Genomic DNA, 27,932 nt, shown 5'->3' on the forward strand with positions numbered 1-27,932 from the left:
CCGATCGAACATAATCGAGCTATGCTGGGTGGTGGTAATGAACTATTTGAAGATCTTTCCTTCCGAACCAGTTGTCTTTAGTTAAACGACTGTCGTTTTATCGTTATTTTGCAATTTTCTATATAGTAGTTTGGGGAAAGACGAGACACCTTTAGCACATAATATTCAAATATTCTCATCGTGTTTTAAACAAGCAACAACGGACTATGTTCTCTGTCCCATCTTTCCCCACCTTACTATATATATATATTAATATCTTGCATTATGTTTAAAAAGGCAACTAAAATATCCTTTATCATATTTTATGCACAAACCGATATATGTTGTGTGGTCTAAATTCTCAACATATTTTCGCCTTCGCGGTTACGGAACAGCAGGAGTCCTATCTTACACACATTGTGTACTAACCACCAAATTACATGCTGTCAGACGTTGGTCAGCAAGCCAAACCGGCGCCTGTGTTTTTGTACCTACAAGACACCTATGGTTATCGGAGATTAAGTTATGCTGAATTTGGGAAAGCGGAAATTTTAGCAAAGTCGGTCTTGTTTTCAGTGGACAAGGGCTCTAGTGTGGTAAATTCATACATTAAAATCCATGTTAGCTGTTACATACGATTTAATAGTCCCTTAGTGAACTGCGATTTACCAGCCATATATGCTATCTCGAATGTGAGTCAAAGTACAACCTATGTAAAGCAAAACTTTTAAAATTCGTTCTATATATGAGGTCCATGTGGTCTATGAAACAGTTTTAAACAGTTTAGAATGAGAAACACTTTAAACTTACTAAAACCACGCTGTAATATCTAGCGCTAGCCTACTAATTAAAAACCTTTCATTTTCGGTTTAAAGATTTTAAAGCTCTTTCTCAATTAGCGTGTTTCATGATGAATTTGGCGAAATGTTATATTGGAAAACATTTCAAAAGGAGCACTCTGTAAACCGTTTAAATGAGACATCGCTGCTATTTATAGAAATTACATTCACCGATTTTAGCGACCAAAGCAGCGCAAAGCAGGAGCGATTGGTCAATTGAATAACTAAAGTTGTTCCTACCTCGCTTCGACATAAATTATTAAACTACCACTGACAAATTTGTTCAATTTAAATTCATTATTTCACTGGAAACAAATCAACAGAATGTAAAGACTTACTATGACAAAGTAATGAAAATATATGTTTGAATTTGGGCGCATTTCAATAACAATTGACCATTGTTACGTCACTATATGGAACTATGTATTCTTACATTGTAAAAGAAAACTGTTAATACATTGTTACGTCACAATACCGAACCCGAGAGTCAGGAAATGACTGCCTTCGTACTAAATGACGTCATTTATTAAACTGTATATTTATTTCGGTAACCGGCGTAAATTTGAACTCCAAGTGTAAATAATACATCCTCTAAACCTGGCTAACTGACTAACAGGCTTAATGCCCTTAAATGGAAATCTCTCCTGATTTGACGTGTCTGTACAATTTGTAAAAGGGCAAAACAACAGAATTAACAATGACCGTTGAAATAAGTGCGTGTACAAAAGAATGTTAAGATACAATGAAGTGTTATTTCATTTGTTACCTGTATCCAGTGTACCCAATTTTCTGTAGAACTTTGAATAAATATTAACGTATCTCTAATATGAATTATGGTATTACGGATTATGATTTTTTAGGTGCATTGAAATGCACTTGTTTTTAATAGTTTTCATAATAATAATAACTTTAAAAAAGGTTGAAGTGCCTCGCAAATGGTGCGTACAGTATCGTTTTACCATACGAGACATCCAATGACCTCAAAGCGGGCGTTAAATCACGATTTACCTTGAGTTTAAAGCAAATACGGAAATGGTTGCTACTCCATGGCTGCAGACTGATCGGCGGCTCCAGTTTCCCTTTTAAATACCTTACTAAGCATATGGTGATGCATATTGGTTGCAAATGTAAATAAAGATTAAGTTACATCAACAAATATCGCATATTGAGTGGTATAATAGGGTCGGAAGTATATTTGTCCTGTTTTTCCTTCTTTCCATTTGGTTGTAAACAAAGAATATTTACGGAATTTGTATCCTTGCGACGTTAAAAACGTTGAAAACTGTTTAAAGCACGATCGGGAAATATAAGATTTAGATGCTAACGCGGTATCTTATTTACCCGACAGTTAAGCGGTCTACTAAATATGCGCAAGTAAAGGTTAGCAAATTATAGCCCTGAAAGCCCTTTATTCTGACCCGCCCAACGTTTAAGAAATTATTGCATTAACCTAATTTAATTTTTAGTTGCCTGTTTGTGCTAGAAATGGTGACTCACACGCCACACATGGTCGACTGTCAAATTAAAGACAAATTTGGCCCCAGAGCTTAAACCTATGCCCCCTGGTATAAATAAATAGATTTCTGTCCGAATATTATACATCTGAAAAAATAGTATCAAGCCCATCACAAAAAGTCTTCAGCAGCATTATAAGACACACCATAACTATCAAGGGTTTGATTGAAGCACGGAAACAGAGATTTGATTCTGAAGAATTTTAACGATGTCGTTTCCGCTGGATACCTGTAGCGTGCCCTGAAAACGTGCTTAACCGTGCAGGAGGCTTTTCCGGGACGCCATAGAGCTATATGAGCCTTTCCGACAGTAATGGACTGATAGAAATAAGATAACCAGGTAGTTTGTGAACAACATACGTACTGTACAAATACGGTACTTTTCAGGTATGCGCGCAAAGTTTTAACGGTACATATTACTCAGCCAAAAGACCACCGCTACGAGTATCCCCCGCATGTCCAGCAAATCCCAATAATCCCTATGTTTCTGTTGCCGTAATTCCAAACCACGTTCGCTTATCGCGCAGCCGAGGTCACCTTGGGTCACTGACACCGAGATAAGCCCCTTGATGCCGAAGTGTGACCGACCGACGCCCGGCTCGGCCCAGGTCGCCTTACTCACTAATGAAGAGCGTTTTAAAACATAAACAAGAAATGTGTGTTTTGCAAAACATCACGCACGAACCTTTGACTTAGTCCGGTATTTTGAAAAACGGTCAGAGGCGCGGGAAAGTTAGGGTAACGAACATTTTTCTCACTTTCTGGCTCGCAATGAACACTTTCTTGGCATCGAACAAATCCACGTCTATTTCAAACGCATGTGTTTATTGGACACCCAGGTAGAACAATTATCGTACGATCATGAAGGATACGCAAAAGCCTCTTTGTTCGTATTTAAGCGACGTGCTACTTCATCAAGCTTTCTCGTCGAGGTTTGCACCTGCCATGGTTTATTCAGCGTTTAGAAATACTTGATTTATATGTAGGAGTCGCAGGAGTCACACCCGCCGAAGTTGCCGTTGGGTTTTGCGGCAAAGAATGCCCCGAAGACCCGGGCGGGAGATTTAATTCCCGTTGATGCTAAAGCGTACACCCCCAGCACCGGCGGCCTTTTTTCCCTTTTCAGGTGGCTTGGATACTTGGCGATTTTCTTTAATTTCTGATAAATCTTTGTTATCGGCGTCGCTTATTTGAATCTTGACAGGAAGAGGATTAGATTGGGTTTCAGGCACAACGTTGGGTAAATGTTGTCTATCCAGACACTGTAAATAAAACAACATGTATTTTCTACTGACATAAATTAAAATTATCTGTAGGTGCAATAAATAGACATAAATATATAATAGGATCCTAAACCGCCGCCTTAATTTACAGCCTAAATTGGTCGAGCTGGCGAAATCTATGGCTTGTATAAAGGTTCATAATATAGGCTGTTACATGGTTGTACTGAAATTGACCAGAAAATTGGTATTTTTTGCACCTGTAGCATAGTATGCTGAGTCACTTCAGTAAACTATGCCTAGAGACTGGGATATTGTAAAATTATTCGCTTTGTTTAGACATTATAACAGCTGGCGCTTTGACCGTTTTCACACTCAACTTCATGCAGGATACTTACTGGTTCACTGAGTATAACAGAACCCTGCGAGTGTGAGCTCATAGAATCAATATCTGCCATCCATTGCTGTGTAACGAAGACACCGTCCGACGTAATTTTCGGAGCAATTGTGACGGGATCTGGGATAAAAAAAAAACAACAAAGTTTAAAGATATACTATACCATATACATTTTAAATTCTTCTGGGCTACTTTTTTGCGGACTGTTGAGTATATGTGCTGAAGAAAATCGTTTGCTAATTATAAATTAGCATGTCAGTATTACATGATAGCAATTCTGGGTAAACACAAGGTAAAAGTGAACACATTATCAAATGATGCTCATATATAGTAGGGTGGGGGACGATGGGACACCTTTAACAAATAATTCCCAAATAACCTGATCGTGTTTTAAACAATTAACAACGGTCTGTGGAAGTTGTAAGGATACAATTTCATAATTCTTTGAATGTTCTTTGTTTACTACCAAATCGAAATAGAAAACAAACTGAAAAGGTGTCCCATCTTCCCTCACTCTACTATATGACTAGTTCAATCGACAAGCTTTTATCACAGGCTTTTCCCATATCGCATATTTTTACATGTTTTATTCCCATTACATATGTTTTAATGTGTTATTCATATTACATTTTCCTACACAAACGACATAATCTTTACTATAAGATCTTACCAAACATAGTTGTCATCCTCCGCTGAGCGAGACGGCGATGACGTTCCGTTTCATCGTAAAAGTCCTCTTCTGAGGAAGTGGGGGATACCGGATGTATTCGTGTCCGGATGTCGTTAAAGAAATGCGACACAATGAGCATCGCGATAAGGAAGATGGCTGATATCACGAGTACCCCATAAACAATCTTAATTAAAATTAATAAGATAAGTTTTCTGTTATACATTAGCATTTTTATTGTAAATCGTATTTTTCGGCTCCCTATATATAGCATATGTATAACGTTAATCCTATTCCAATGTTTGCTATATTTACCAAAAAAACTTCATTAGGATGTTAATATACCTTCTTAAATAATTTGGCGTCTCACACACGCAAACTTATACAAATACTTCGTAACCCATTACTAAACTTAATAGGAATACACAGAATATAATATTAATGCTTATTCACAAACCTCAATAAAGTAGTTTGCATATTCAGTGCCTATGTAGACATGCGAGTTGTCCTCTTCGTCTGGGAAAGTCCCGTTTCGAACTGGTGCAACCGGATTGGCGGACATGCCTGTCACGTGACACAAGAAACACTAAAATGTATCACCCACTAACTTGTGTATGTTTTAAAAGTGCTAACGGTTTTTAAACTGGAGCCCTTTAAAGTTTCTGGAAAACTATAAAATAATAAGCTACACTGTATCTAGGTTACAAACCACCGCATTACAGTTACCATATGATAAGAATACCGAAATGTGTAGTTATCAATGCTAAACTAAATGTACTGATACTATGGTTAATGACGTGTGAGGTACACACAAAGCTAGACTGAATATACCTGAGCACAATATCCTATCAACAACTGCCTGCATGTTAACTTTTCATATATAGCTTCAGGTTAAACAACTACCCACTATGATTTTGGTATGACTCCATTGTTATTCTCTTATAGTTGAATACAGCGGTTTATTAAGAAAAGCCGAGACTGCATTAAATGCCACCTTCGAAATACCACACTTGAGACCCGCAAGTGCAACAGATAATTATAAGCGGGCTTAACGCAATGAAAATCGCTACAGTGTTGTTTTCAACCCGTATTTGTGTTATTGTAAGAAAGAGTAAAAGTATAATCTCCAAGAACAATATACTAAACAATTCTAACCAATAAGAAACCGTGTGATAATCCTGTTAAACGCACTTTCATATATACACTATATATGCACTAAAGTTGGGGCAAAGTGGTTTGTAGCACTTACTACTATTCCAAGAAGTGTAGTCGATCTTGAAACCTTTACTATTGCCCGAAACATCTGAACAGAATACCAACTTCACTTTATTACTCGCAGCAATCCATGATTCGGGATACAAAGAACCACAAAATTGTTTGATTTTGTTACCTATGGTGTCCTAAAGTGGAAGAATGCAATTATAAACTTATTGAATATTGTAAAAACTTTTTAACTGGTAGGATACGTTTTCAAGTGTAGTATAAATAGCCCGTGTTTTTCAAGATTTGCGACTATAAATATATTTCAAGAGTATGTAATTTCATAAAAAATAAATAAAAATTTATACATTTAGTTTGCAATTAGACTTTATACCCTCTGAGTTATCGATTTTACACAAAAAATAATAATAATATCTCAGAGTTTACCTACATTTATATAAAACACATCGTGCCGACAATCTCCAGTAAAGGGAGATCCAGGTTCAATGAAGAAGTCTCGAAACCAGATGACGACTCGAAGACCTTGTTCTACTTCTATTTTCCACTCGCAGTTCTTTGAAGCCGGATACGGTTGAGGGTAATTTGGTGACGTCACGGTTCCAGAGTTACCAGTCAAATAAAACTGACAAGAATCTGAAGGACAGTATTTCTAGATGAGTAGGTTAAGTCGTGTTTTTAACAATTAAAAACGTTATTTTTAGAGTCGTGAGGTTACGGTTATATATGTATGTAAATATTCTTTGTATACTACCAAAGGAGACGGGAAAAGGAATGAAAACACGTCCTTTTTTCCCACCCTTTATCGGTGATACTCACGTTTGCAGTAAAGAGCAAAACCTGACCATCTTCCGTCCGGTCCGCATATTCGTGATGATCGGTCTGGGATGTATTCCGCATCACATGTGTAGTGAACAACGTCGCCATAAAGATAGCCCCTTTCTGCCAAAAAAAACGCAAAGATATATAAGTACGTTCACTCATTTACTATGTCATTTCTTCCCTAAAACACACAGACCTGCGATAAACGTTGAATGATGGCCTTCATCTGGTCGCCCACAGCTCCGCCTAACACAATGTAAAGGTTGTTGTTCTGACCATACACCCCCAGCCAAGCAAGTTTTCTCTTGGTGTTGTTTGGTTTGGGAACCAAGAGCAACGAAACCCAATGGGCATACAGCAAGAATGTTGTTTCCAACAGCATAACACATCCTGATGGTGTCGCCCAAGTGCTAAATTGGAAATTTGTTAGTTTTACAATATACTATAGGTGTATATCCGGCATCCGCATATATTTCTCCATTTTGTGCAACTTCTGTTTATTTCTTTGTAATATAGTAGGGTGGGAGAAGATGGGACACCTTTAATACATAATATCCAAATAGCCTGATCGTGTTTTAAACAATTAACAAAGGTCTGTGGAAGTGGTGAGGATACGGTTTTATAATTCATTGAATGTTCTTTGTTTACTACCAAATGGAAAGAGAAAACTAAACGAAAAGGTGTCCCATCTTCCCCCACCATACTATACTTTTATTGAAACTACAAGAAATAGACGCACTTTTGTACATTAGTTGGTAGTAATAAGAATAATACAAATTGCCAACCTACTTTTAGAACCAATTCCTTTGGCGGGTGCATGACCTTTGCTAGTGCAGTATCAGATGTTACGAAATAAGATCGAACACCTTGCTTTGGAAAAGGACATGCCGATGCTGCAGTAAGACATAACCTTTTAGCGGCCGGATTTTTCTCAAGTACTTTTCCAGAATTGTCCGCAATTTTCCATCGCCAGTTTGCTGGTTTCGTGTCCACAGTATGTACAGTACCAGAGCTGACAGCCAGGAAACGTCCAGCGCTTGACAACAATACTTCTGTGCTGTTATGATGCAAACACGACCATTCTTGACTTGGTTGGCCCGTTCTACAATTCTTCAACTGAAGATCGGTATCTGAAATAATTACATATATAATGAACGATAATGCGTTACCGCCAAAAGTAAACGCTATACCATAGAAACTACAACATTACTAACTAAACGGGTAACTGCGTACAACACGACACAAGAAAATCGTTGATTACTCGGCGCGAGCTGCAGGAATTCAAAGCGCTGAAATGCTAGTCAGGCGAGGCAAGAGGCAGCGAGAGAAATACTACCACAGTATACAGACATATTTTACGCGGGTTAACTGATAGCATGTACTTACCGAAATTGTTCGGTTCGCTTGCAATACATTTGCCGATAGGTATACTGACAAGTTGGTTATGAAGCTGGTACCACTTTTGCGATACGATGCTGCTGTTGCAAGGACGTATTACTACTGTTTCATTTCCTGCTTCAATACACTTAGCATGGTCAAAATCTAAAGTCTCGACAGATTTGGAATTTACTCCTAAGGTGTCGGACGCAAAAAGCATAAACCTTCTTTCGGGCGGAATGAGTTCACTCGTATACCGGTCGAAGAGAAGGGTTCCGTTACTTGGCTCGCACACGTCGCCTAGCGCTTGCTGTACGCTACACAACCACAGCAGGGCAAAAACTTGAAAAACAGCTGAACGACATGGCCACCACAACGCCATGCATTCTGATAGCCATGTATACCCAGGTTAAAAATTTTCTTCTAAAATTTCTGTTTTTTGGACTCCAATTCAAACACGCATTATTACCTCAAAACCTGCGTTATGAACGCATAAGAGAACATTCAGTATGTAATGCAAATTACAAATTACTGCAACCAAATGTTGTTTTAATGTATAGTAAACTGGTACCATTTATTTGTATTCTAAAATCTGAAACGATGTTTTTTAAGGGAAAATGTATTCGTAGCACTAATGTTAGAACTGGTGTAACATTAGCTATTTAAATATGAACATTTTCTGCTTTGTTTTGATATGGGGCGGCATTAACTGTTCGGCGTTTGGTATCGAAAACAATTCTACGAGTACTAACTTCGGAATACCTGCTGAGCGGTCGCAAGAAATAGAAGAGATATCACATTTACCAGAAGATACAACGTTTTTAACTACCACACTACCTATTCAAACTAGTAAGTTGTTTAATCTGTACTGAGGACTTATTAATGTTTTATGGACACTTTTAAAAGTGCATTTCTATCGAAAATACAGTCACATTTCTGTCGTTACAGTAAATTCTTATGTTACAAGGTAAAACACTTGAAAAAACGGATGATGAAAATTTCAAATCGAACTGTGGTACACAAATTTTCAAAGGAAAGAAGTCTGGTTACATTACAAGTCCAGGCTTTCCTGGTCACTATGACAACAACGTCACGTGCTTGTGGTCAATCGTTGCCCCTGCTGGCTTCTATGTCAAATTAACTTTCGATAATTTTGGACTTGAACAGGGAATTGAAGACGATTTAGTAAGTTATTATGGTACATGGCTGGTTTGCACGTTTTTTTTTATTCTTTTATTGACAGAATGAGAAAATCAGCTGCGAATACGACTACGTTTATGTGTTTGAAGAATTCTGGGTCGAACAAAGCTTTCGCACATTTCGGTCATCCAGATCGCGCATGCGCCGAGACTGGGGCACATACTGTGGCAGCAAAGTGCCCCCTGTAATCACAAGTTTAAGTCCTGGCTCGACATTGTTCTTGTATTTCCACAGCGACGAATCAGAGACTCGAAAGGGATTTTTTGCAACTTTTCAAATACTGGTAAGGCTATACATATCCAGCCAGAGTTAAACTACAGAAACTATGCAAATTCTATTTCCTAAAATTATCGTCTGCAGCAGTTTACAAGGTCATGACAAAACACGCTATTTTTTATTCAGCAAACGCGCGGAAGAAGTGCTGTAATACCATGGGAAAACACCAGGCATTCCCGTGAAAGGGAAATCATGAAAGTTCTTTCCATGATCGTACTGACAGTGGTGCTCGGTACAGTGTTTAGTGGACTCGTTTACAAGTGCTTACGAAGGTAAAAAATATACATGGTAATTATTTAATCAAACTTAAATCAAATTATTTCAGCACAGTGGATCTGGGTAACCAATGTTGCGGCATAGAAGACAATGTTTCGCCTGAAGGTGAGACTTCAATGATTTGCTCTTGTTTCAATACAAATATAGCAGCTTTTGTATATATAACACAACAACAGTTGTGTTTTATGCTTAAGTGTGTATTTAATCTAAAACATATTCAGTTCCAGACCCATGTTCACCCCAGCGACTACCCACACCGCCCCCAGCGTACGGTGAAGTGGTGAAGACTGAAGAAGACTGGAATCGTGTGATCGCCCAGTTAGGTAAAACTCTAGTGGTCAATATTTGCCGGTATGTAACTTAATGACCCTTGCGTGATGGGGCTAACTTTGGACAGGGTCAACGACCGCCGTTGTAACACGGGTGCTATGTTTCACACACCTTGTGCCCGCTTACGAGTTACCACGTCTATGTAACTTTAATAGCGATTATTTTTTGTTTTAATGTATGGTTGAGAATTAATACGAACTATAAAGATCCACTATAGGTTGGAGCTATTGCCATCAATTGTATTGCACAAACACACATACGCCCACAATACATGGTAGCAGAGACAAGCCTTGACTGCGAAACTTCAGGGTTAGAGGGGGCCGAGGTAATGAGTTTCAAACTATTACAGGTGAATCCTCAGCTATTGCGTTACGTCAGCGACTTGACACGGAACAGCTACAGATCACCTATGACCTTTCACCCAATGACGTCATGGATACATCTCCGCCAGGATATTCATCCGCGTCATCATCTTTGACCACCGACTCCAACGTTGACCTTACTTTGACCCCTAATAGTTCAACCACGGTCCAAAATCGAGAAGAAATGCTCGAAGTATAACGAACTGTTTGTAACGAAATACTTCACCAGCAAATAAATTTTGCCCATATGATTTTATCTCTAATAGTAAGGTGGGGTAAGTCGGGATCACCAAATATCCTGATCGTGTTTCAAACGATTAACAACGGTCTGTGGGAGTTGTGAGATACAGTTTTTTTTTTAATGTTCTTTGTTTACCACCAAATGGACCAAAAATGGAATGAGAAGGTGTCCCATCCCTCCCACCCTACTATATTATTTACGATTTCTAACTGGATTTTCTCAACTCGTCTCAACGATCTTATAAAAGACTATTTTTTTGGTGTAACTATCTGTAACTATTGGATTTTCAAACCTTATTCCTTTTAAATTACAGAATGAAGTTGGACATTTCGAGTACGAAGATGAGACAGCACAAATACAAATGCAATCTAATAGTTTCAGCAGCAGACCTGCTATTTGTAGCCCAAGAAATTCGGTGCCACCCTAATTAAACGATGTTCTAAAATCGTTAACTCCTAATTAAATACTGTTATAAACGTTCCAGTCTAAAGTTCTTTTGTGTAATATAATATAAAAGGCCCGTTAAGTATGCGATCGGTTACGCGAAGAAGTTCTCGTTTCTTGGCGAGCAACGAAGAAGTCGTCGAACCGAGAGAAGCCGGGTGAACTCTCGCTTTATCTTCTGTGCTATATGGTTGGCCAGGTTTGAGGTATCAAGTGTACTGTTTGTCGGTCGAGTTCAGACCAGTACAGTCTGCATTTGGACACTTTAAATCACAAGGATAAAGGCTAATTGTGTCAAATACCTAGATACACTCAGCAATTGTTTGTAGTAAGTTGTATTTTGCTTATGGACTTGTTCATGCAGATGGACGTATAGTTTCCTTTTTACGCTGAAAACGTAAGCAGATACACAGTTTCGCCTTACTAATAGTTATGACATCCGACTAATACTGTTCAATCTCAATGCACTAAGTTTAGTTTTGATAAACGTAATCGTTGAATGCCTATAGGAATAGCACAATCAACCGCTACAAACTATATTTTCTTTCAAACAGATTTAGAAAACCGAAATGTTAGATTATCTCACATTTACCAATCTAGCTTTATTCGCTATTGCATTGCTGCTATTTTATATATGGCTAACACCAAAGTACAAAAATCTGCCGCCTGGACCAATGGGTGTACCTTTTCTTGGTTGTCTACCGTTTATGGAAACTTTAGCGGAAAGAACGTTCACAAAGTGGTCAAAAAAGTACGGACCTATCATTACTGTACAACTCGGTGATCATCGAACAGTGATTCTCAACAGTTATGAAGCCATAGAAGAGGTAAGAATATGACTATAGGGCTTTCTTTGGATGGTGATCGCAAACCGATAACCTGTATTGCTACAGGCAGTTTTGTTTTCGCTCGTCGACGGCACAAGACCTAGTTAATGGTTGAAAGCCAGAGAACAAACAAAGGTGATTTAGCAACAAAACAAGACTTTTAATAGTAAACGATCCTATAATCAGTTTACATTATGCGGGCCATAATATATATTATAGTAGGCAATCCGTCACTTCAAGACAACTTATTAAAATCGAGCCATGAGTCGTCGGACCAAATAAAAATGGCCAATGTATAGTACTGACTGTGGGCGTTATTCCTTTATGTATGTTCATTGGCGCTAAATTAGCGGAACATCAATCATGTTACATTGACTACACAGGCATTTACCAAGAAAGGCGAGAAATTCAACGGACGTTTCAAAACCTACTTCACTGAATTCGCGAGCGAAGGTTTAGGAATCTTCTTTATTGATGGCGAAAAATGGAAAGAACATCGAAAATTTGGCACAAGAGCTCTGGCTGGGTAAAACTAAACCATATTTTGTGACCTAGAACGTTTGTCTCTATACATTGTACTGTGGGGTAAAATGGGACACGTTAGCACCTATTTCCCATATTTCCTGATTGTGGTTTTAAGGTTTAAATGGGACAAAAAAATTGCACGAAAATAAAATAAAACATTCCAATCTTACCCACCCCACTGTACATCACGCAACAGTGAAATATTAGCTAAAAAGTTTGCAAACATGTTCTTTAATTCTTCAGAGCGGGTATGTATGGGAAAACAATCGAGCAGCGTGTTTTAGAGGAAGCTGAAAACATTTGCCACGTTATTCGTTCAAAAAATGAAGAACCATTTATACTTGAGGTATACCTGCATTCTTTTTGTGCTTTGGGTATAAAACGAAGATATAAAATACTGTGTGGTAAGATGGATATACAATTATAGCACATATTAAAACACTATATTTCCTAATCGTGTTTTAACAATTAAAAACGATCGTTTTGAGTCGTTATAGGATATGGTTAAATAGCTCTGTAAATATTCTTTGTTTAATAGCAAATGGGACGATACAATAAACTGGATAATCTTATACCTCAACCTATACTAAAAAGCCATTTACAGGACTACTTGATATTGTCTGTAGCGAATGTGATCAATGGAATCACCATAAAGGAAAGATGCGATGAAGAAGGAAATGAAAACTTGCTTAAATATGTGGCAAGTGTGGTTGAAGGGTGAGCAGGGATTAATGAATGAATAAATAAGTGGATGTATGTAATCGTTTTATCCTCGCGGGGCACACAACGTCAGTCGTTAAAAATATAGTCATATAGTGGGGTGGGGGAAGATGGGACACCTTTAACACCTCATATCCAAATATCCTGATCGTGTTTTAACCAATTAACAACGGTCTATGGGAGTCGTGAGGATATAGTTTTATAATTCATTGAATGTTCTTAGTTTACTACTAAATGAGACGAGAAAATAGAGTTGAAAGGTGTCCCACCTTCCCCCCCACTACTATATAGTATTTGTCTTTTACTCTTTGTGTATGTGGTAAAATATATGATAATGTCCTGTATTTTAAAATAAGAAAAACAGTAAAACAAAATTCCCAAACAGGTTCCGGAAAGATGGTTTGATTTATTCGTTGCTGTCAGTTATTCCGTGGTGTCGATTCTTTCCGCAGACTCAAAAACACATGAAAAGCATGAAAGACGGACTCAGAATGGGAAACGGTAAGAAAACAGCCCAGTAGTCCTTATAATGCGTTCTCTGAACTGTCACTGATACAAAAAAATTCACCCACAAAGATGCATGTGTGATAACTCATAGCGGGCACAAGATGTATAGGACAGAACGCCTGTGTTACAACGACTGTTGTTGCACCGCCACGCGAGGATAAAAACAAGTTACATCATTCGTTCGTTATTTCATGGTAATATTTCTTGCAGCTTTGTTCGATAACTTGATAGAACAACACCAGCAACAACATGACCGTCTCCACCCAAGAGATCTGATTGATTTGTATTTGAATGAAATGAAAGACTTTTCTGTAAGTCAACTGTATTTTAAGATTACTATATACAAAAGTTATTATTATAAAATAACATTTTAATATATTTATTATTAACATCATAACGTTATTCAATTTCTTTACAGAAACCACAACTACGTTATTTTTTAAAAGATCTTTTCGCTGCTGGAACCGAAACGAGTAGTAGCACCATACGTTGGGCGTTATTTTACCTCATTGTTAACCCTGATATTCAGGATAAAGTGCACAAGGAAATAGACGATGTTATAGGTAAAATGGTATGGGAGTCATGGGACTGTATATTTAAATTGATTTTCGTTTGCAATCGTCATAACTTTGGATTATTTCGTATTTACTAACATATATAGCAAATAAATATTAGTTGTTTTTTAATAACTTTTGATTTTTTTATAAATTACTTCTACCCTCTTACTCTTTTGTAACCGATTTGTGTATATACGTCTATGCACAGTTTCTGCTTGAAATACTTATAACTTACCCCAATAAATACAACGTATTTCATTTACAAACAGGGCATAACGGAGTTGTTCGTTACGACACCAAACTACCATACACTAAAGCGGTCCTTCAAGAGACTTATAGAATACGAACAGCGACGCCTCTTGGCGTGCCAAGACGAAATACTGAGGATGTTACATTGATGGGATACTTTATACCAAAGAACACCCAGGTATAATAATACATGATGCTATCCGTATTTGAAGAAATGCAGGTTTTAACTAGTTTTGATGTGGAAATCAGGTCTAAAACACGTAGTACTGTCAGGGTAAAATAAAAACCGTTAGCACAAAAAGTCGTTAACAATTAAGTTCCATGTCGATTTAGATTATTCCTAACCTTTGGTGGGTACACAACGACCCAGAGTATTGGAACGAACCCGACGTTTTCAAACCTGAAAGACACCTGGACGAAGAAGGAAACTTGATTATGTCTAACAGAGTCATTCCGTTTTCGATCGGTGCCAGACATTGTTTGGGTGAAAATTTGGCACGAACGGAAATATTTCTCTTTCTGGTTTCTATTCTACAAAAGTTTACGGTTCTTCCGAATCCTGAAGACCCAAACCCGCCTCTAGAATGCTCTCCTGGTATCGTTAATTCGCCACATAAGTACCCGCTTATAATGAAAGAAAGATAACTATATAAACTTGCTGTAAGAATCTCTAAACATTATCATAGGATATCAAATATAGATAATTCTCTTTGAGTGTTTTTACTAAATTTTAACATACATTAGGGTGGGAAAGATGGGACACTGTTACTGTATCCTTACGACTTTTAAATAACGTTGTTGATGTCTGGATATTATGTGCTAATGGTGTCCCGTCTTCACCCCTCCTTCTACATATTATTCTCCTTGCTTGTATTTTTAACACCATAATATTCCAACATATACAAATGCACTAATCGATGTGCTCGGGCAATATATACAAAGATTATATATTTCAATTTCGTGTTTTCTATGTCTAGTTGTTGTATGGTTCAATTTCGTGTTCTCTACGTCTAGCTGGACACGCTAATTATCAGCATGCGCCGCGTGCGCTTGGAACGCACGCTTTTTGTGTGCCATTTAGATTTAACTTCGCACTGCAATTCATTTTACTGTACCTATCGTGTGAGAAGGTATTAAGAGACGAAAGGATGCAGGTATTAAGAGACGAAAGGATGCTCAAAACCTCTCAATTGTTTTGTAAAAAACTGTTCTCTGGTGTTGCTATTGTTTCAAGTATTTAAACCTGATTTACTTTAAATCACAAAACAAAGTTGGACATTTCGAGTTCAAAGATGAGGCAGCACAAAGACTAATGCAATCTAATAGTTTCAGCAGCAGACCTGCTATTTATAGCCCGAAAAATTCAGTGCCACCCTAATTACACGATGTTCTAAAATCGTTTAAAACGTTTCAGTTTACAGTTCTGTTTGTCGTTTGTTGTCGTGCAACAAAGAAGTCGTCAAACCGAGAGAAGCCTGGCGGACGCTTTACCTTTTACTATGCTATGACTATGTGGTTGGCCAGGTAACGAGGTTAGTGTTTGTTGGTTGAGTTCAAACCAGTGCAGTCTGTATGTGTACGTCTTAAAATCACGAGATTTTTAAAGGACACAAGCTAATTGCGTCAACTAACTAGACAGGATTTGTGTGTAGTTAGTTGAATTGTGCTTATGGACTGGTTCGTGCAGATGGCCATACACAGTTTCCTGTATAAGCTGAAAACGTAAGCAGACTATTCAATCTTATGCACTAAGTTGAGTTTTACAATTCAATCTTAATGCACTAAGTTAAGTTTTGATTTCTTTCAAACAGATTTAGAAAACCGAAATGTTAGATTATCTCACATTTACCAATCTAGCTTTATTCGCTATTGCATTGCTGCTATTTTATATATGGCTAACACCAAAGTACAAAAATCTGCCGCCTGGACCAATGGGTGTACCTTTCCTTGGTTGTTTGCCGTTTATGGAAACTTTAGCGGAAAGAACGTTCACAAAGTGGTCAAAAAAGTACGGACCTATCATTACTGTACAACTCGGCGATCATCGAACCGTGATTCTCAACAGTTATGAAGCCATAGAAGAGGTAAGAATATGATAGGTAAGCCTTCTTTAAATGGTGACCAAAAAGCGTTATTGCTACAAGAGGTATTGTTCACTGCTATATATAGTTCTGTGGGACACCCTTAGTACATATTATCAAACTACTGTGGTCGTGTTTTAAATATTTAACAACGGTCTATGGGAGACGTAAGGATACGATTTTATAATTCTGTAAATGTTTTTTGTTTACTAGCAAATGGGAGTAAGGAAAAGGTCTTCCATCTTTCTCCGCCCTACTATATCATAATAGGAAATGCGTCACTTCAAGAAAATTTATTAAAACCGATTTATTGAGTCGTCGGGCTAAATACAGAATTTCGATTACAATGTATAGCACGTTCTTGGTGTTTCTTAAACAGTCAACATCATGTTATGTGGTGTGTGAATAAAATTTTAGATATTAAACTTAAATTTCCCGGGCTACGATTTTGGCTTTTTACTTTGCCTAAACGTTAAATCTTTTATTCCATTTTCAGCAGTCATTAAAGCCTCAATTATCTTTGTTTTAACCATTCTGAACAAAAACGTTCATGGCGATGTATAGTAATGACTGATGTGGGCGTTATGCCTTTATGTATTTTCATTGGCGCTAAATTAGCGAAACATGAATCATGTTACATTGACTACACAGGCATTTATCAAGAAAGGAGAGAAATTCAACGGACGTTTCAAAACGTACTTCACTGAATTCGCGAGCGAAGGGTTGGGAATGGTCTTTATTGACGGCGAAAAATGGAAAGAGCATCGAAAGTTTGGCACAAGAGCTCTGGCTGGGTAAAACTTAACAATATTTTGTGACCTAAGAACGTTTGTCTCTATACATTGTACTGTGGGGTAAAATGGGACACGTTAGCACCTATTTCCCATATTTTCTGATTGTGGTTTTAGGGTTTAAATGGGACAAGAAAACAAAATAAAACATTCCTATCTTACCCACCCCACTGTACATCACGCAACAGTGAAATATTAGCTAAAGTAAGTTGCAAACATGTTCTTTAATTTTTCAGAGCGGGTATGTATGGGAAAACAATCGAGCAGCGTGTTTTAGAGGAAGCTGAAAACATTTGCCACGTTATTCGTTCAAAAAATGAAGAACCATTTATACTTGAGGTATACATGCTGGAATCTAGTTGTGCTTTGGGTATAAAACATATAAAGATAACGCGGGGTTAGATGGATACTGTTAGAAAAAATCCCATATCTCGTGTTCTAACAACTAATCGTGTTTTAACAATTAAAACCGCTCGTTCAGAGTTGTGAGCATATGTTTATATAATTCTGTAAAATTTCTTTGTTTATTACTAGATAGTGCAGTAACATAAAATACCTAACCATTCAATGTAGGACGACTTGATATTGTCTGTAGCGAATGTGATCAACGGAATCACCATAAGAGAAAGATGCGATGAAGAAGGAAATGAAAACTTGCTTAAATATGCTGCAATTGTGGTGGAAGGGTGAGTAGTTATAAATAAATAAATAAAGCAATGCATGTATGTAATCGTTTTATCCTCGTGTGTCGAACAACAAAGTCGTTAAAAAGATATTAAAAGTTTTTTGTCTGTTTATTTTTGTGCGATGAACTATATAACCTAAAACCTGGTCCTATAGTGTGTGTCGCCGCAGGAGCTGACTCATGTGTAATTTTGCATATTTTTTTAACGGTGTATTTATTTTCGTGCATGCGGTGTGAAAAATCGAATGTTAAATTCACCGAAAATATAGCATATGCTATGCCATGTAAAAATAGGAAATATTAAAGCTATCAATAATTTCCCAAACAGGTTCCGGAAAGATGGTTTGATTTATTCGTTGCTGTCGGTTATTCCGTGGTGTCGATTCTTTCCGCAGACTCAAAAACACATGAAAAGCCTGAAAGATGGACTCAAAGCGGGAAACGGTAAAACATTTAGTTGAAGAGAAGAATGTAAATTACGAAATAAACGATTTATGAAATAGGATACAATACTTTTTGCTAAACTGCATTTGAACCTGCCTCTTACCATGATGTTACGGGTTCAAGGCTCGTGGTTGCTACACTATACTGTGGGCGTATTCTTGGGCAAGAAACTTAACGGCATTTGCTCCAACCCAGTGGTTGCTTATAGGTTGTCTATAAACTCTAAGTAATTAGCAATACAATACAAAAACATAAAAAAAAGTTTTCACCTACAAAGACACATGTGTGGTAACTCGTAAGCGGTGTTACAATTATTTTGCCCATCATACGAGGATGAGCCAATAAGTTACATCATTCGTTCGTTCATTTCATGGTAAAAATTATTGCAGCGTTGTTCGATAACTTGATAGAACAACACCAGCAACAACATGACCGTCTCCACCCAAGAGATCTGATTGATTTGTATTTGAATCAAATGAAAGACTTTTCTGTAAGTCAACTGTATTTTAAGATTACTATATACAAAAGTTATTACTATTATTATAATATTTAATTTCTTTGTTATTACATAGTAGGGTGGGGGAAATCGGGACACCTTTAGCACATAATATCCCATTAACTGCGGTCTATGTGAGTCGTGAGGATCTTTATTTACTACCAAATGGAACGAGAAAATCAAATAAAAAGGTGTCCCATCTCCCCCCAACCTACTATGCAAAAGTTATTCTTATTATAACATTTTATTACCTTTATTATTATAACAATACTCAATTTCTTCACAGAAACCACAACTACGTTATTTTTTAAAAGATCTTTTCGCTGCTGGAACCGAAACGAGTAGTAGCACCATACGTTGGGCGTTATTTTACCTCATTGTTAACCCTGATATTCAGGATAAAGTGCATAAAGAAATAGACGACGTTATAGGTGATGTAAAGATTTGTGACCGTATATATGTATATGGGTTTACGCATGCAACCGTCATAATTGTAAGCACTTTTTACTATTATCACAAAAAACAAAGTTTTTTAATTACTTTTATACTTATAAAGCAAATACCACCTCTTAGTCTTAAGTCTTTTGTAACCACATGCTCTTAGCCGACTATTTATTTACTCCTAAACACAACTTCTGCATGAAATATTTAAAACTTAGCCCAATAAATACAACGTATATTATTTACAAACAGGGCATAACGGAGTTGTTCGTTACGACACCAAACTACCATACACTAAAGCGGTCCTTCAAGAGACTTATAGAATACGAACAGCGACGCCTCTTGGCGTGCCAAGACGAAATACTGAGGATGTTACATTGATGGGATACTTTATACCAAAGAACACTCAGGTATAATAATACATGATGCTATCCATATTTGAATACATGCAGGTTTTAACTAGTTTTGATGTGGAAATCAGGTCTAAAACATATAGTACTGTCAGAGTAAAATGTAAACCGCTATATAACACATCAATTCGTTAACAATTAAGTTCCATGTCGATTTAGATCATTCCTAACCTTTGGTGGGTCCACAACGACCCAGAGTATTGGAACGAACCCGACGTTTTCAAACCTGAAAGACACCTGGACGAAGAAGGAAACTTGATCATGTCTAACAGAGTCATTCCGTTTTCGATCGGTGCCAGACATTGTTTGGGTGAAAATTTGGCACGAACGGAAATATTTCTCTTTCTGGTTTCTATTCTACAAAAGTTTACGGTTCTTCCGAATCCTGAAGACCCAAACCCGCCTCTAGAATGCTCTCCTGGTATCGTTAATTCGCCGCATAAGTACCCGCTTATAATGAAAGAAAGATAACTATATGAATTTGCTATAAAAATCTCTAAACATTAACATAGAATATCATATATAGATGATTCTCATTGAGTGTTTTTACAAAGTTTCAACATATAGTAGGGTGGGAAAATTAGGACATCGTTACTGTGTCCTCACGACTTCCTAGTACCGTTGTTAATATGAATATTATGTGCTAATGGTGACCCGTCTTCCCTCCTACATATAATTCTCCTTACTTGTATTTTTAAGACCATAGTATTCCAACATATACAAAGACACTCTAATTGATGTGCCCGGGCGTTATACACAGAGGTAGTGTTATTATTCAATTTCGTGTGTTATACGTCTAGCTTGAAACACTAATTATTACAATGCGCCGCGTGCGCTTGAAACGCACGCTTTTTGTGTGCAATTTAGGTTTAACTTCGCCCTACAATTCACTTTACTGTACTGATCGTGTGAGAACGTATTAAGGTTTAAATGAAGAATGTTAACAGTTAAGATAGTAAAATGATTTTTGGACTTTGCTTTAATGTAGAACTGCATTTAAACGTTTTTACAAGATTAAAAGTTTCAACAGTGTAAGTTGATGCTTATGGTCTAACACCTTACTATATAGTAGGGTGGGGGGAGATGGGACACCTTTGATACATAATATCCAAATAGCCTGATCGTGTTTTAAGGAATTAACAACGGCCTGTGGAAGTCGTGAGGATACGGTTTTATAATTCATTGAATGTTCTTTGTTTACTACGAAATGGAAAGAGAAAACTAAACAAAAAGGTCCCATCTTCTCCCACCCTACTATATCATTTAATCCTTAAAGCATAGCCGGATTTTGAGTTTAGTTTATTTATTATAAGTAACACAAAAAGCTGCTCAATTTTCCTATTGGAACTTGTCGACCGTTTTAAAATCTTTTTGCTCGAATATGTGGTTGTCACCCATGATGTCTTCGGGTACAAGTTTGCAGTCGTCTCTGTAAGTAATGGTGTGTTTTAGTAGTTTTTTATTATTGAATATTATTATAGTTTTGATCTGTACTTATTTTAGGTAGTTTTAATTATAATTTTTTGTGATTTTGCGTGTATAATGTGTACATGGTGCTATACAGAATATTTGTTCTTTATATTGAAGTAGTATATATATATATTAAAATAACCATGGTAGAATATAAATTAAAATATACATATCGACTACCAGGCAACACTACTTACTTGTCCAAATTATAAAGATAATTAAAGTTTGATACGATCACCGGGACAGGGAACGAAATGCAAAGAATTCCCATAATTGCGCAACCGGCGCCGGCGATTTTGCCAAATACAGTTATAGGAACGACGTCACCGTACCTAAAATATTGAAACAAATGTTTAGCTAATGTATATGGGGGGGGGAGGGTTATTGTTATTACATACCCCACGGTTGTCATTGTTATAAGAGCCCACCAGAAAGAATCTGGAATAGATTTGAATTGCGTTCCGGGTGCATCATATTCAACGAAGTACACAATGCTTGAAAAAAGGATCGCTAGCACCATCTGGCGAGTACAATAAATAAAATTAAAACCCGCGTGAAGGTCGAGCGGTTTACGTTTAATTCCTCGTTCCCAATTTGCAGAGTGTAACCCTTGAATTTATTGCTCTCCGACAAGAGCCAAGGGCTCGGCCAAAATAGCATGAATAATTCACGCCGCCCGTCTGCACAAGAATACTTAAGACGCCGGGGCTTTACAGCTCAGCCGTTGACAGAAATGGGCAGGGGCACAGCAATGAGCGTCGGAGTGCTATCCACGCATTGTTTTTGCACAAGAAGCAATTTGAGTAGTTTAATAATTGATGTTATCTCGTGCAGAGCGAGATGGCTTTATGACAGCGTGTTAATATTTAATGCGATTGTTTCTGTACCAAAGGCGGCTTGCGCACTGCGGCACGTCTCAGAGTGACACATCCAATTGGTTTGCAATTACAAACGACGTACTCATTCGACCCATCTCATTTTTAAGTTCAAATTAAAAAAAAAAAAAACGGAGTGAACGATTAATCAAAACCTGACATCTGTTTCACGAATGTCGTACGAATTAAAAATGTATAATACAATATGGGCTGGGGTAAGGCGGGAAAATTTTTCTCATCCTACTGGGTAGTAAACTAAGATATAATTACAGAATTATATAACTGTATCCAATCAAGAAATATGGAATTAAAGTGCTAACAGCATTCTGGTTGACCACACAGTATACTAAAAAACTATTTCCGTATTTGTAGACGTATATTTCACCAAAAATAATTTTAGCGCAAATATTGATATATTGGCCGTCGCATCCTTCACTCTGTATATGTCAAATAGGGGAAAACATAACTATAAACGTGTGTGTAATTCTCGTAAGCTGATAATTCAATAATCCATATTTATAAGCGACGACAGGCGATTGTCGCGTCGTAAGTTTTGAAGATTAACAGTTCTATTATAGGCACACCATCACAATGCAATATCAAACTGATTTGATTTCATTGTTGTTACCATAGCTACTTTTTACATGGCGTTTGAAAATGTAAAAACTTTAAACGTGAGATTTTACATTCTTTTTAATAAAAAACGGAAATGAATTTAAATGCGTTAGAAAAACAAACGGAAGATGATGTTTTACCATTAATTGTCAAAGACATCTGTTGTTTTTTTATACATCAATAAATGTGTTGGGGTAAGATGGATACTGTTAGCAAAAAAATCCTATATTTCCGGATCATGTTTTTAACAATCAACACGCTCTCTTGGTGTCGCGAGGACATGGTCCTATATAATTCTGTATAAATATTCTTTGTTTACTATCAAATTGGGCGAAAAAAAGAGAATAAAATCATAAACCATATTACCCCATATAACACGACGTTTAAGTTTCACCTGAAAACAAACGAGAAGGAAGAGGACGCGAGTGCTCCTCACTAGTGTAAGTCCAAGGATGCGGAAACCACGGGAGTAGCGGGAAAGCTTGAGTATTCGCAACATCCGAACAAGCCGGATTGTTCTGGGAACACAAACGCTCTATGCATTATTAATGGGGATTGTGACGACATAGCACAAGCCTGTGAGATGGGAAAACGTGGCGGATCTACACTTCGGAAACTTGGAATAAATTGCTCTTTATTTTTAAAATGTGAAATTGTCTATAGATCTATTTGAGCAATGCGGTTCAAAAACCTTGCATACTTGCCGCTTGGAATGTAGAAGGTTATATTTGTCGAAAAGTGAAATCAATATAAAAGATCTATGAAACAAAAGGAAAAAGAACATAATTTTTTTAACTTGGTATTATGCGATCCAACTTCAAGGCTATTGTAATGCATATTGGTTGGATTGAACCAAAATACATTTGATTTTTATAAATTGCATTCACAGTTGTTATGAAATTACATTACAATGACATGTCAATGCAGTAATACGAAATTGCATGCTTAGCGGTACATTAAACTCAACTTACCTCAGAATTGTGGCTGTTTGTGGTCGAAGGTGGGTTTTGATTTCGATTGAGGTAACGATTAACGTTATGAAGTATGGGAGAATGGCTGAGGCGTCTACGATGTTGAGAAAGCTCTGGTATCGGGAATCGAAAGAAGATTAAATCGGAATTTCCTTTTAATTTATTGTCGCTACATTGGTTATCGAGCCGTTGGAGAAATGTAACGGGCCAGCTGCTGTTTTGTTGTATTGGGCTGGTTTTGAAAATGGCCAAATATTTTCGCCAGTATATGTTTCTATATAGTAGCGTGGGGAAAAGATGGAAGACTTTTTCATCCCATTTTCTCGTCGCACTTGGTAATAAGCAAAAATACATTTAAATTGTTTAAAACACGATCAGGATATTTGGATATTATGTGCTAAAGGTCTCCCATCTTTCCCCATCCTACTATACTATTATCTTTCACACTGTGGGGCATTGGAATTATTTTAAGAGGTGGATATTATTAAACGCTGACTTTATTTAAGTGAAATGAAAAATCGATTGAAGACGAAACATAAGGTTGAGCTGTCAAAACTTTAATGTCTGAAACTCGCCCTTCTCAATATAGTTCTTCATATAAAATATTTTAAAGGGGTGTTATCTAAGTGTCCAATGCAATTAAACGACGGAATGTATACAAAATATTGCGTATACCGTGATTGTACATTAAACTTGCAGCAGTCTAAATGGTATTTAAACACATGGAAATGAAAGAATGCTTATACCGTACCTTGCAAAACGCTTTTCGGTCCGGGCATGTAAGAAAACGAAGACCCAGCTCCAAAACAAACCAAACGATGCAAGAAGTTTCGGTGAGAAACAAAATACCTGCAGGGCTTCCCATTTTTGCTTCAAGTACAAACCAAGCGTAAGGGGAACGTGTAGAATTTTCGTCAAGCTGTTTGCACGTGCGGATAAGCAATCTTGCCAATATATCCGGGACCGATTGGTTCAGCTTGAAGCCCGTTTGGTTGGCGTGGGTCTCGCCTGTGTTTATTAAGTTCACTATCGACCGCTCAGCGTCTCGCTCGGTTTTACGCTGACGCTTGTGCCGAAGATTAGATTCTTCGGATTTGTTCGGAATATTTCGGATCAGCTTAAGATGGCTGAGCGACTGCTCCAGCTGCTTACGCTCATCGTCCACCTCAATTAAACAACGTGCGGCGGTGTACCGGTACAATACAGGAAGATCGGGCGATTCGACGCACTTCTCCAAGGTTGATTTCACAATACGAACAAGTGCGTCTAATTTATAATCAAGAATATTCCCCTCAATCCTTGTTTCGTGGGAGTTTGCTTTCAAACGTGTTTGCGCTGTCGGTTGCAACGTCCGGTTCCCACCATAGAATCGTGGGTTGTTTATGCTGTGCTGACAAGCGTTCACCGACGGCTGTATTGCCTCCGTCACGTTGTGGCTTAGGGACAAAAAAGCTGGTAGTGTTTCAAGGCAGAAAACCACAACAGATACTGTTATCACGAGCGCTGATACTATTGTTATAACTTTAGAGCACCAGCTACTCTCTGGGTCTTCAAACAATTGCCAAACTGTACGCTTGATTTTCCCCGTCGGCATCGGTTTCGATTTGACCGTCAACAGAAGGCCTTCGTCCCGCAGAAAATCTTCCAGGGTCTTATAATCGAACGCATAGAAACGAATTTCGTTCACGAAGATATCGATAGGGATATGGTCAGGTCGTATCAGGGTTCCACTGTTGGAATAAAAATCTAACGCGGCCTCAAACACGTCTCGATGTCGATCGAAAAAATATTCTTTCTTTCTCCAGTCATAATGTTCCATTCTACTGTTGTGGTCGCCCAGCATTGTATTTGGATATCTGTCCAACTGCCGCTGATCGGACTCAAATATTTTACCCGAAACATTGAAAATAATCTTGAATTGCTCGGGTATAATAGGGGGGAAGTTGTAGCTGTTCGAGCCTTCGTAACTGCTGGTGCCTCCAGTTGTTCCCAAGCCATCTTTATGCTCGCTAGACTTGATCTTCCCAAGCGCCCATTTTATTTCCTCGCTTTGTTTAATATCAGAACATTCAATATTCCTGCCAAAAGGCATGCGTGACACGATAACTATCGTAGCATTCAACACCTTAATAGTCAGCATGAAATGGGTCAAGCTTATTCTTATACTTACCGATCGATTTGAAATCTTACAATCAAATTCTCTATACGTGAAAAGGGCATGAATCATTTATGCTTAAAAGGGTAGTGATTTCACGCCATAATTTTGAAAATTCGAAACAGAATCCAAAGTCGCCTCTTACCTCTCCAACACATGGTTAGCGATTTCGTTGTTGAGACCGCCAAAGGTGATCATGCATCTGTCTTCCTCGTTACCATCAGGAGACAAAGTTTCCGAAGAGGAAGACTCTTTTCCGGAGGAGGCGGTGGAGGAAGGGTAAGGTGACGAGTTGCAGTTTACAGAGCTGGTACTGTTCACCAGCTTTCGCTTTGCTAATGACCTTCGCCCGTTCGCCTGCCAAAGAAATTGATTTTCTTTTTTTAAATATTAATTAATCTCGATTTTCACAAATCACATATTGTACTACACCTGTAAGTATAAATTCGGCTTACCAAAACTGTTCTAAAATTTTCATATATGCATGGTAAACCGGTAGTTACAGCTAAATAAAACGGCACCGCAAACCGGCTGCATTCAACCTACTGCACGCTACACCACAGGGATTCGTGTTTACCTTCCTCGTTCGGAAATATCTTGCTTTCAACTCGCAGGCGTCGTCGTCGTCGGAGCTCTTACGGGTCGTTAATGGCGGGTTCGGACGCATGTTAAGCTCGTAAAGCCTTAATTGCTTATCCACAGACGCTGTCTCCGATGACGGGTCGTTGTAACGTGACGACGTGAGGTCACGATATTGGACACTGCTGCTGGAAAATGAAGACGACGACGGAACGACCGAAAGAAACGAATCTGCAATTTTATCGCTCATTGTCACAGTCTGCGTTTAAAAAAGATTTTCCCAAAAAACGATAGTTTTTGAACAGCGTTAGAACATGGCCTGTAAAATCATCATACAGCAGAATCCGCGCGCGTCGCGCATCATGCTTTACAAACTGGAAACAATAAAAGTCAGGATCGTAAACTTCTTTCCGTTTTTCGAAAAAAAAATCCCAGGTCAAACGGTTGCTCACTTTGCGACACCAAACGGCATATCTGCCACACTTTTCTCATTCTTTCGCCTTCTTTGTAATCAAGCTTCGCTACCTTAAACGGTTCAAATTCCAATTTCTGTATTACGTAAAATCTTGAACACAAATAAACTTACCCTAATCCGAATTATAGAATACAGGATTGTTAATCCATATTTAGCTTAGTTGTTTTTTTTAATAACCTTGTCCCAACACCCGCAGCAAGGTTATTAAACCACCGATAATTGATCCTACGTAAATGGGGTCTTTACAGCGTAGGACACCATAACACCTGAGATTTAGACTAAAGATGATTTATTATCTTTTTTATGGGGATGTTATTAGCATGCTATACCCCGTGTTATACATTGAAATCGACACGCAACCAAATACTGTATCTGAAAATAAACTATTTGGCTGCCAATAACTACAAAGTATCAAATGCGCTTATTATTCTGTCTATAGTAGTTTGGGGTAAGATGAGACATGTTTTCATTCACTTCTATGTCGTCTCATTTGGTCGTAAGCAAATATATTTACAGAATTATATAACCGTATTCTCACGACGCTGAAAGGCGCTGTTTAATATTAAAAACACCTTTAGGAAATATAAGTTATTACGTACTAACGATACCAGTAACTCGTAGTACTATATACTTTGCTTGTTAAAGTCTTTATGTCATAGAAGCCTCCTTATTGTTGCCTACACTACAAATACTCTCTGTGCTTGTAAAATCGAATTCGAGCATGACTTCCCTCGTTGTGGTTACTTTTCCCTCGATGATTTTAAACCGCTGGAATGTTCTTTGAAGTTCAGCACTACACGAGCTATGGAAATACGATCGTGATTTTGTTTAGGTTTAGCAACTACACTGTATACTTGATAAGTTTATTAACAATTAAACGATTTATCCGTAGCGTGC

General features: G+C 37.7%; 5 protein-coding genes across 10 annotated transcripts; 3 read left to right on the forward strand and 2 right to left on the reverse strand.

Moving 5' to 3' along the window:
* Positions 1–3,136: 3,136 nt before the first annotated feature.
* Positions 3,137–8,676, reverse strand: LOC149727136 (uncharacterized). The gene is made up of 10 exons (XM_089890516.1): positions 8,043–8,676; positions 7,446–7,786; positions 6,853–7,066; positions 6,654–6,776; positions 6,268–6,470; positions 5,866–6,016; positions 5,074–5,180; positions 4,620–4,803; positions 3,951–4,069; positions 3,137–3,594 (listed from the first exon to the last, which is right to left on the reverse strand). The coding sequence occupies exons 1-10, from the start codon at positions 8,413–8,415 to the stop codon at positions 3,397–3,399; spliced, it is 2,013 nt and encodes a 670-aa protein (XP_089746642.1). The 5' UTR covers positions 8,416–8,676; the 3' UTR covers positions 3,137–3,396.
* LOC149727137 (uncharacterized) lies at positions 8,588–11,196 on the forward strand. Of its 2 annotated transcripts, none has more exons than XM_089890542.1 (8): positions 8,588–8,882; positions 9,001–9,218; positions 9,277–9,516; positions 9,636–9,781; positions 9,835–9,890; positions 10,007–10,108; positions 10,465–10,670; positions 11,032–11,196. In XM_089890542.1, exons 1-8 carry the CDS (start codon positions 8,702–8,704, stop codon positions 11,143–11,145), a joined length of 1,263 nt encoding a protein of 420 aa, XP_089746668.1. In that variant the 5' UTR covers positions 8,588–8,701; the 3' UTR covers positions 11,146–11,196. The 2 variants fall into 2 exon arrangements, with proteins under 2 accessions (XP_089746668.1, XP_089746669.1); XM_089890543.1 differs by having other exon boundaries at positions 10,013–10,108.
* Positions 11,197–11,324: 128 nt separating this feature from the next.
* On the forward strand, positions 11,325–15,503 carry LOC149727138 (cytochrome P450 2J2-like). Its single transcript, XM_089890532.1, has 9 exons — positions 11,325–11,989; positions 12,373–12,515; positions 12,758–12,860; positions 13,119–13,231; positions 13,620–13,735; positions 13,952–14,052; positions 14,160–14,304; positions 14,568–14,725; positions 14,881–15,503. The coding sequence occupies exons 1-9, from the start codon at positions 11,732–11,734 to the stop codon at positions 15,190–15,192; spliced, it is 1,449 nt and encodes a 482-aa protein (XP_089746658.1). The 5' UTR covers positions 11,325–11,731; the 3' UTR covers positions 15,193–15,503.
* Positions 15,504–16,327: 824 nt separating this feature from the next.
* LOC149727139 (cytochrome P450 2J2-like) lies at positions 16,328–21,888 on the forward strand. Its single transcript, XM_089890534.1, has 9 exons — positions 16,328–16,631; positions 17,280–17,422; positions 17,656–17,758; positions 17,993–18,105; positions 18,433–18,548; positions 18,938–19,038; positions 19,331–19,475; positions 19,738–19,895; positions 20,055–21,888. The coding sequence occupies exons 1-9, from the start codon at positions 16,374–16,376 to the stop codon at positions 20,364–20,366; spliced, it is 1,449 nt and encodes a 482-aa protein (XP_089746660.1). The 5' UTR covers positions 16,328–16,373; the 3' UTR covers positions 20,367–21,888.
* On the reverse strand, positions 19,331–27,392 carry LOC149727140 (shaker-related potassium channel tsha2-like). 5 transcript variants are annotated; one of them, XM_089890507.1, is made up of 9 exons: positions 27,013–27,392; positions 26,559–26,791; positions 26,127–26,338; positions 24,578–25,874; positions 23,827–23,939; positions 23,250–23,373; positions 21,764–21,885; positions 21,563–21,697; positions 19,331–21,324 (listed from the first exon to the last, which is right to left on the reverse strand). In XM_089890507.1, exons 1-9 carry the CDS (start codon positions 27,050–27,052, stop codon positions 21,234–21,236), a joined length of 2,367 nt encoding a protein of 788 aa, XP_089746633.1. In that variant the 5' UTR covers positions 27,053–27,392; the 3' UTR covers positions 19,331–21,233. The 5 variants fall into 5 exon arrangements, with proteins under 5 accessions (XP_089746633.1, XP_089746631.1, XP_089746632.1 ...); XM_089890505.1 differs by having other exon boundaries at positions 24,578–25,904; positions 27,013–27,334; XM_089890506.1 differs by having other exon boundaries at positions 24,578–25,904; positions 26,559–27,332.
* Positions 27,393–27,932: the final 540 nt, after the last annotated feature.

This window comes from Ciona robusta, chromosome 12, assembly GCF_009617815.1.
Source record: "Ciona robusta chromosome 12, ASM961781v2".
NCBI lineage: Eukaryota > Metazoa > Chordata > Ascidiacea > Phlebobranchia > Cionidae > Ciona > Ciona robusta.

Bases quoted from the DNA above. Each gene is read 5' to 3' on its own strand.
- LOC149727136 (XM_089890516.1), bottom strand. From the start codon at position 8,415: ATGGCGTTGTGGTGGCCATGTCGTTCAGCTGTTTTTCAAGTTTTTGCC. The intron at 7,067-7,445 runs GTAGGTTGGCAA...TTTCCAATTTAG, and splicing joins CAAAGGAATTGGTTCTAAAA to CACTTGGGCGACACCATCAG. The intron at 4,804-5,073 runs GTTTGTGAATAA...ATTTTAATTAAG, and splicing joins ATGCAAACTACTTTATTGAG to ATTGTTTATGGGGTACTCGT.
- LOC149727137 (XM_089890542.1), top strand. From the start codon at position 8,702: ATGAACATTTTCTGCTTTGTTTTGATATGGGGCGGCATTAACTGTTCG. The intron at 9,219-9,276 runs GTAAGTTATTAT...TTTTATTGACAG, and splicing joins AGGGAATTGAAGACGATTTA to AATGAGAAAATCAGCTGCGA. The intron at 9,517-9,635 runs GTAAGGCTATAC...TTTTTTATTCAG, and splicing joins TTGCAACTTTTCAAATACTG to CAAACGCGCGGAAGAAGTGC.
- LOC149727138 (XM_089890532.1), top strand. From the start codon at position 11,732: ATGTTAGATTATCTCACATTTACCAATCTAGCTTTATTCGCTATTGCA. The intron at 11,990-12,372 runs GTAAGAATATGA...TTGACTACACAG, and splicing joins GTTATGAAGCCATAGAAGAG to GCATTTACCAAGAAAGGCGA. The intron at 12,516-12,757 runs GTAAAACTAAAC...TTAATTCTTCAG, and splicing joins GGCACAAGAGCTCTGGCTGG to AGCGGGTATGTATGGGAAAA.
- LOC149727139 (XM_089890534.1), top strand. From the start codon at position 16,374: ATGTTAGATTATCTCACATTTACCAATCTAGCTTTATTCGCTATTGCA. The intron at 17,759-17,992 runs GTATACATGCTG...CATTCAATGTAG, and splicing joins AAGAACCATTTATACTTGAG to GACGACTTGATATTGTCTGT. The intron at 18,106-18,432 runs GTGAGTAGTTAT...TTTCCCAAACAG, and splicing joins GCTGCAATTGTGGTGGAAGG to GTTCCGGAAAGATGGTTTGA.
- LOC149727140 (XM_089890505.1), bottom strand. From the start codon at position 27,052: ATGAGAAAAGTGTGGCAGATATGCCGTTTGGTGTCGCAAA. The intron at 26,792-27,012 runs GTGAGCAACCGT...ATAAAATTGCAG, and splicing joins ATGCCGTTTGGTGTCGCAAA to ATTCGTTTCTTTCGGTCGTT. The intron at 21,886-23,249 runs GTGAAACTTAAA...TGTACTCGCCAG, and splicing joins TCCTTCTCGTTTGTTTTCAG to ATGGTGCTAGCGATCCTTTT.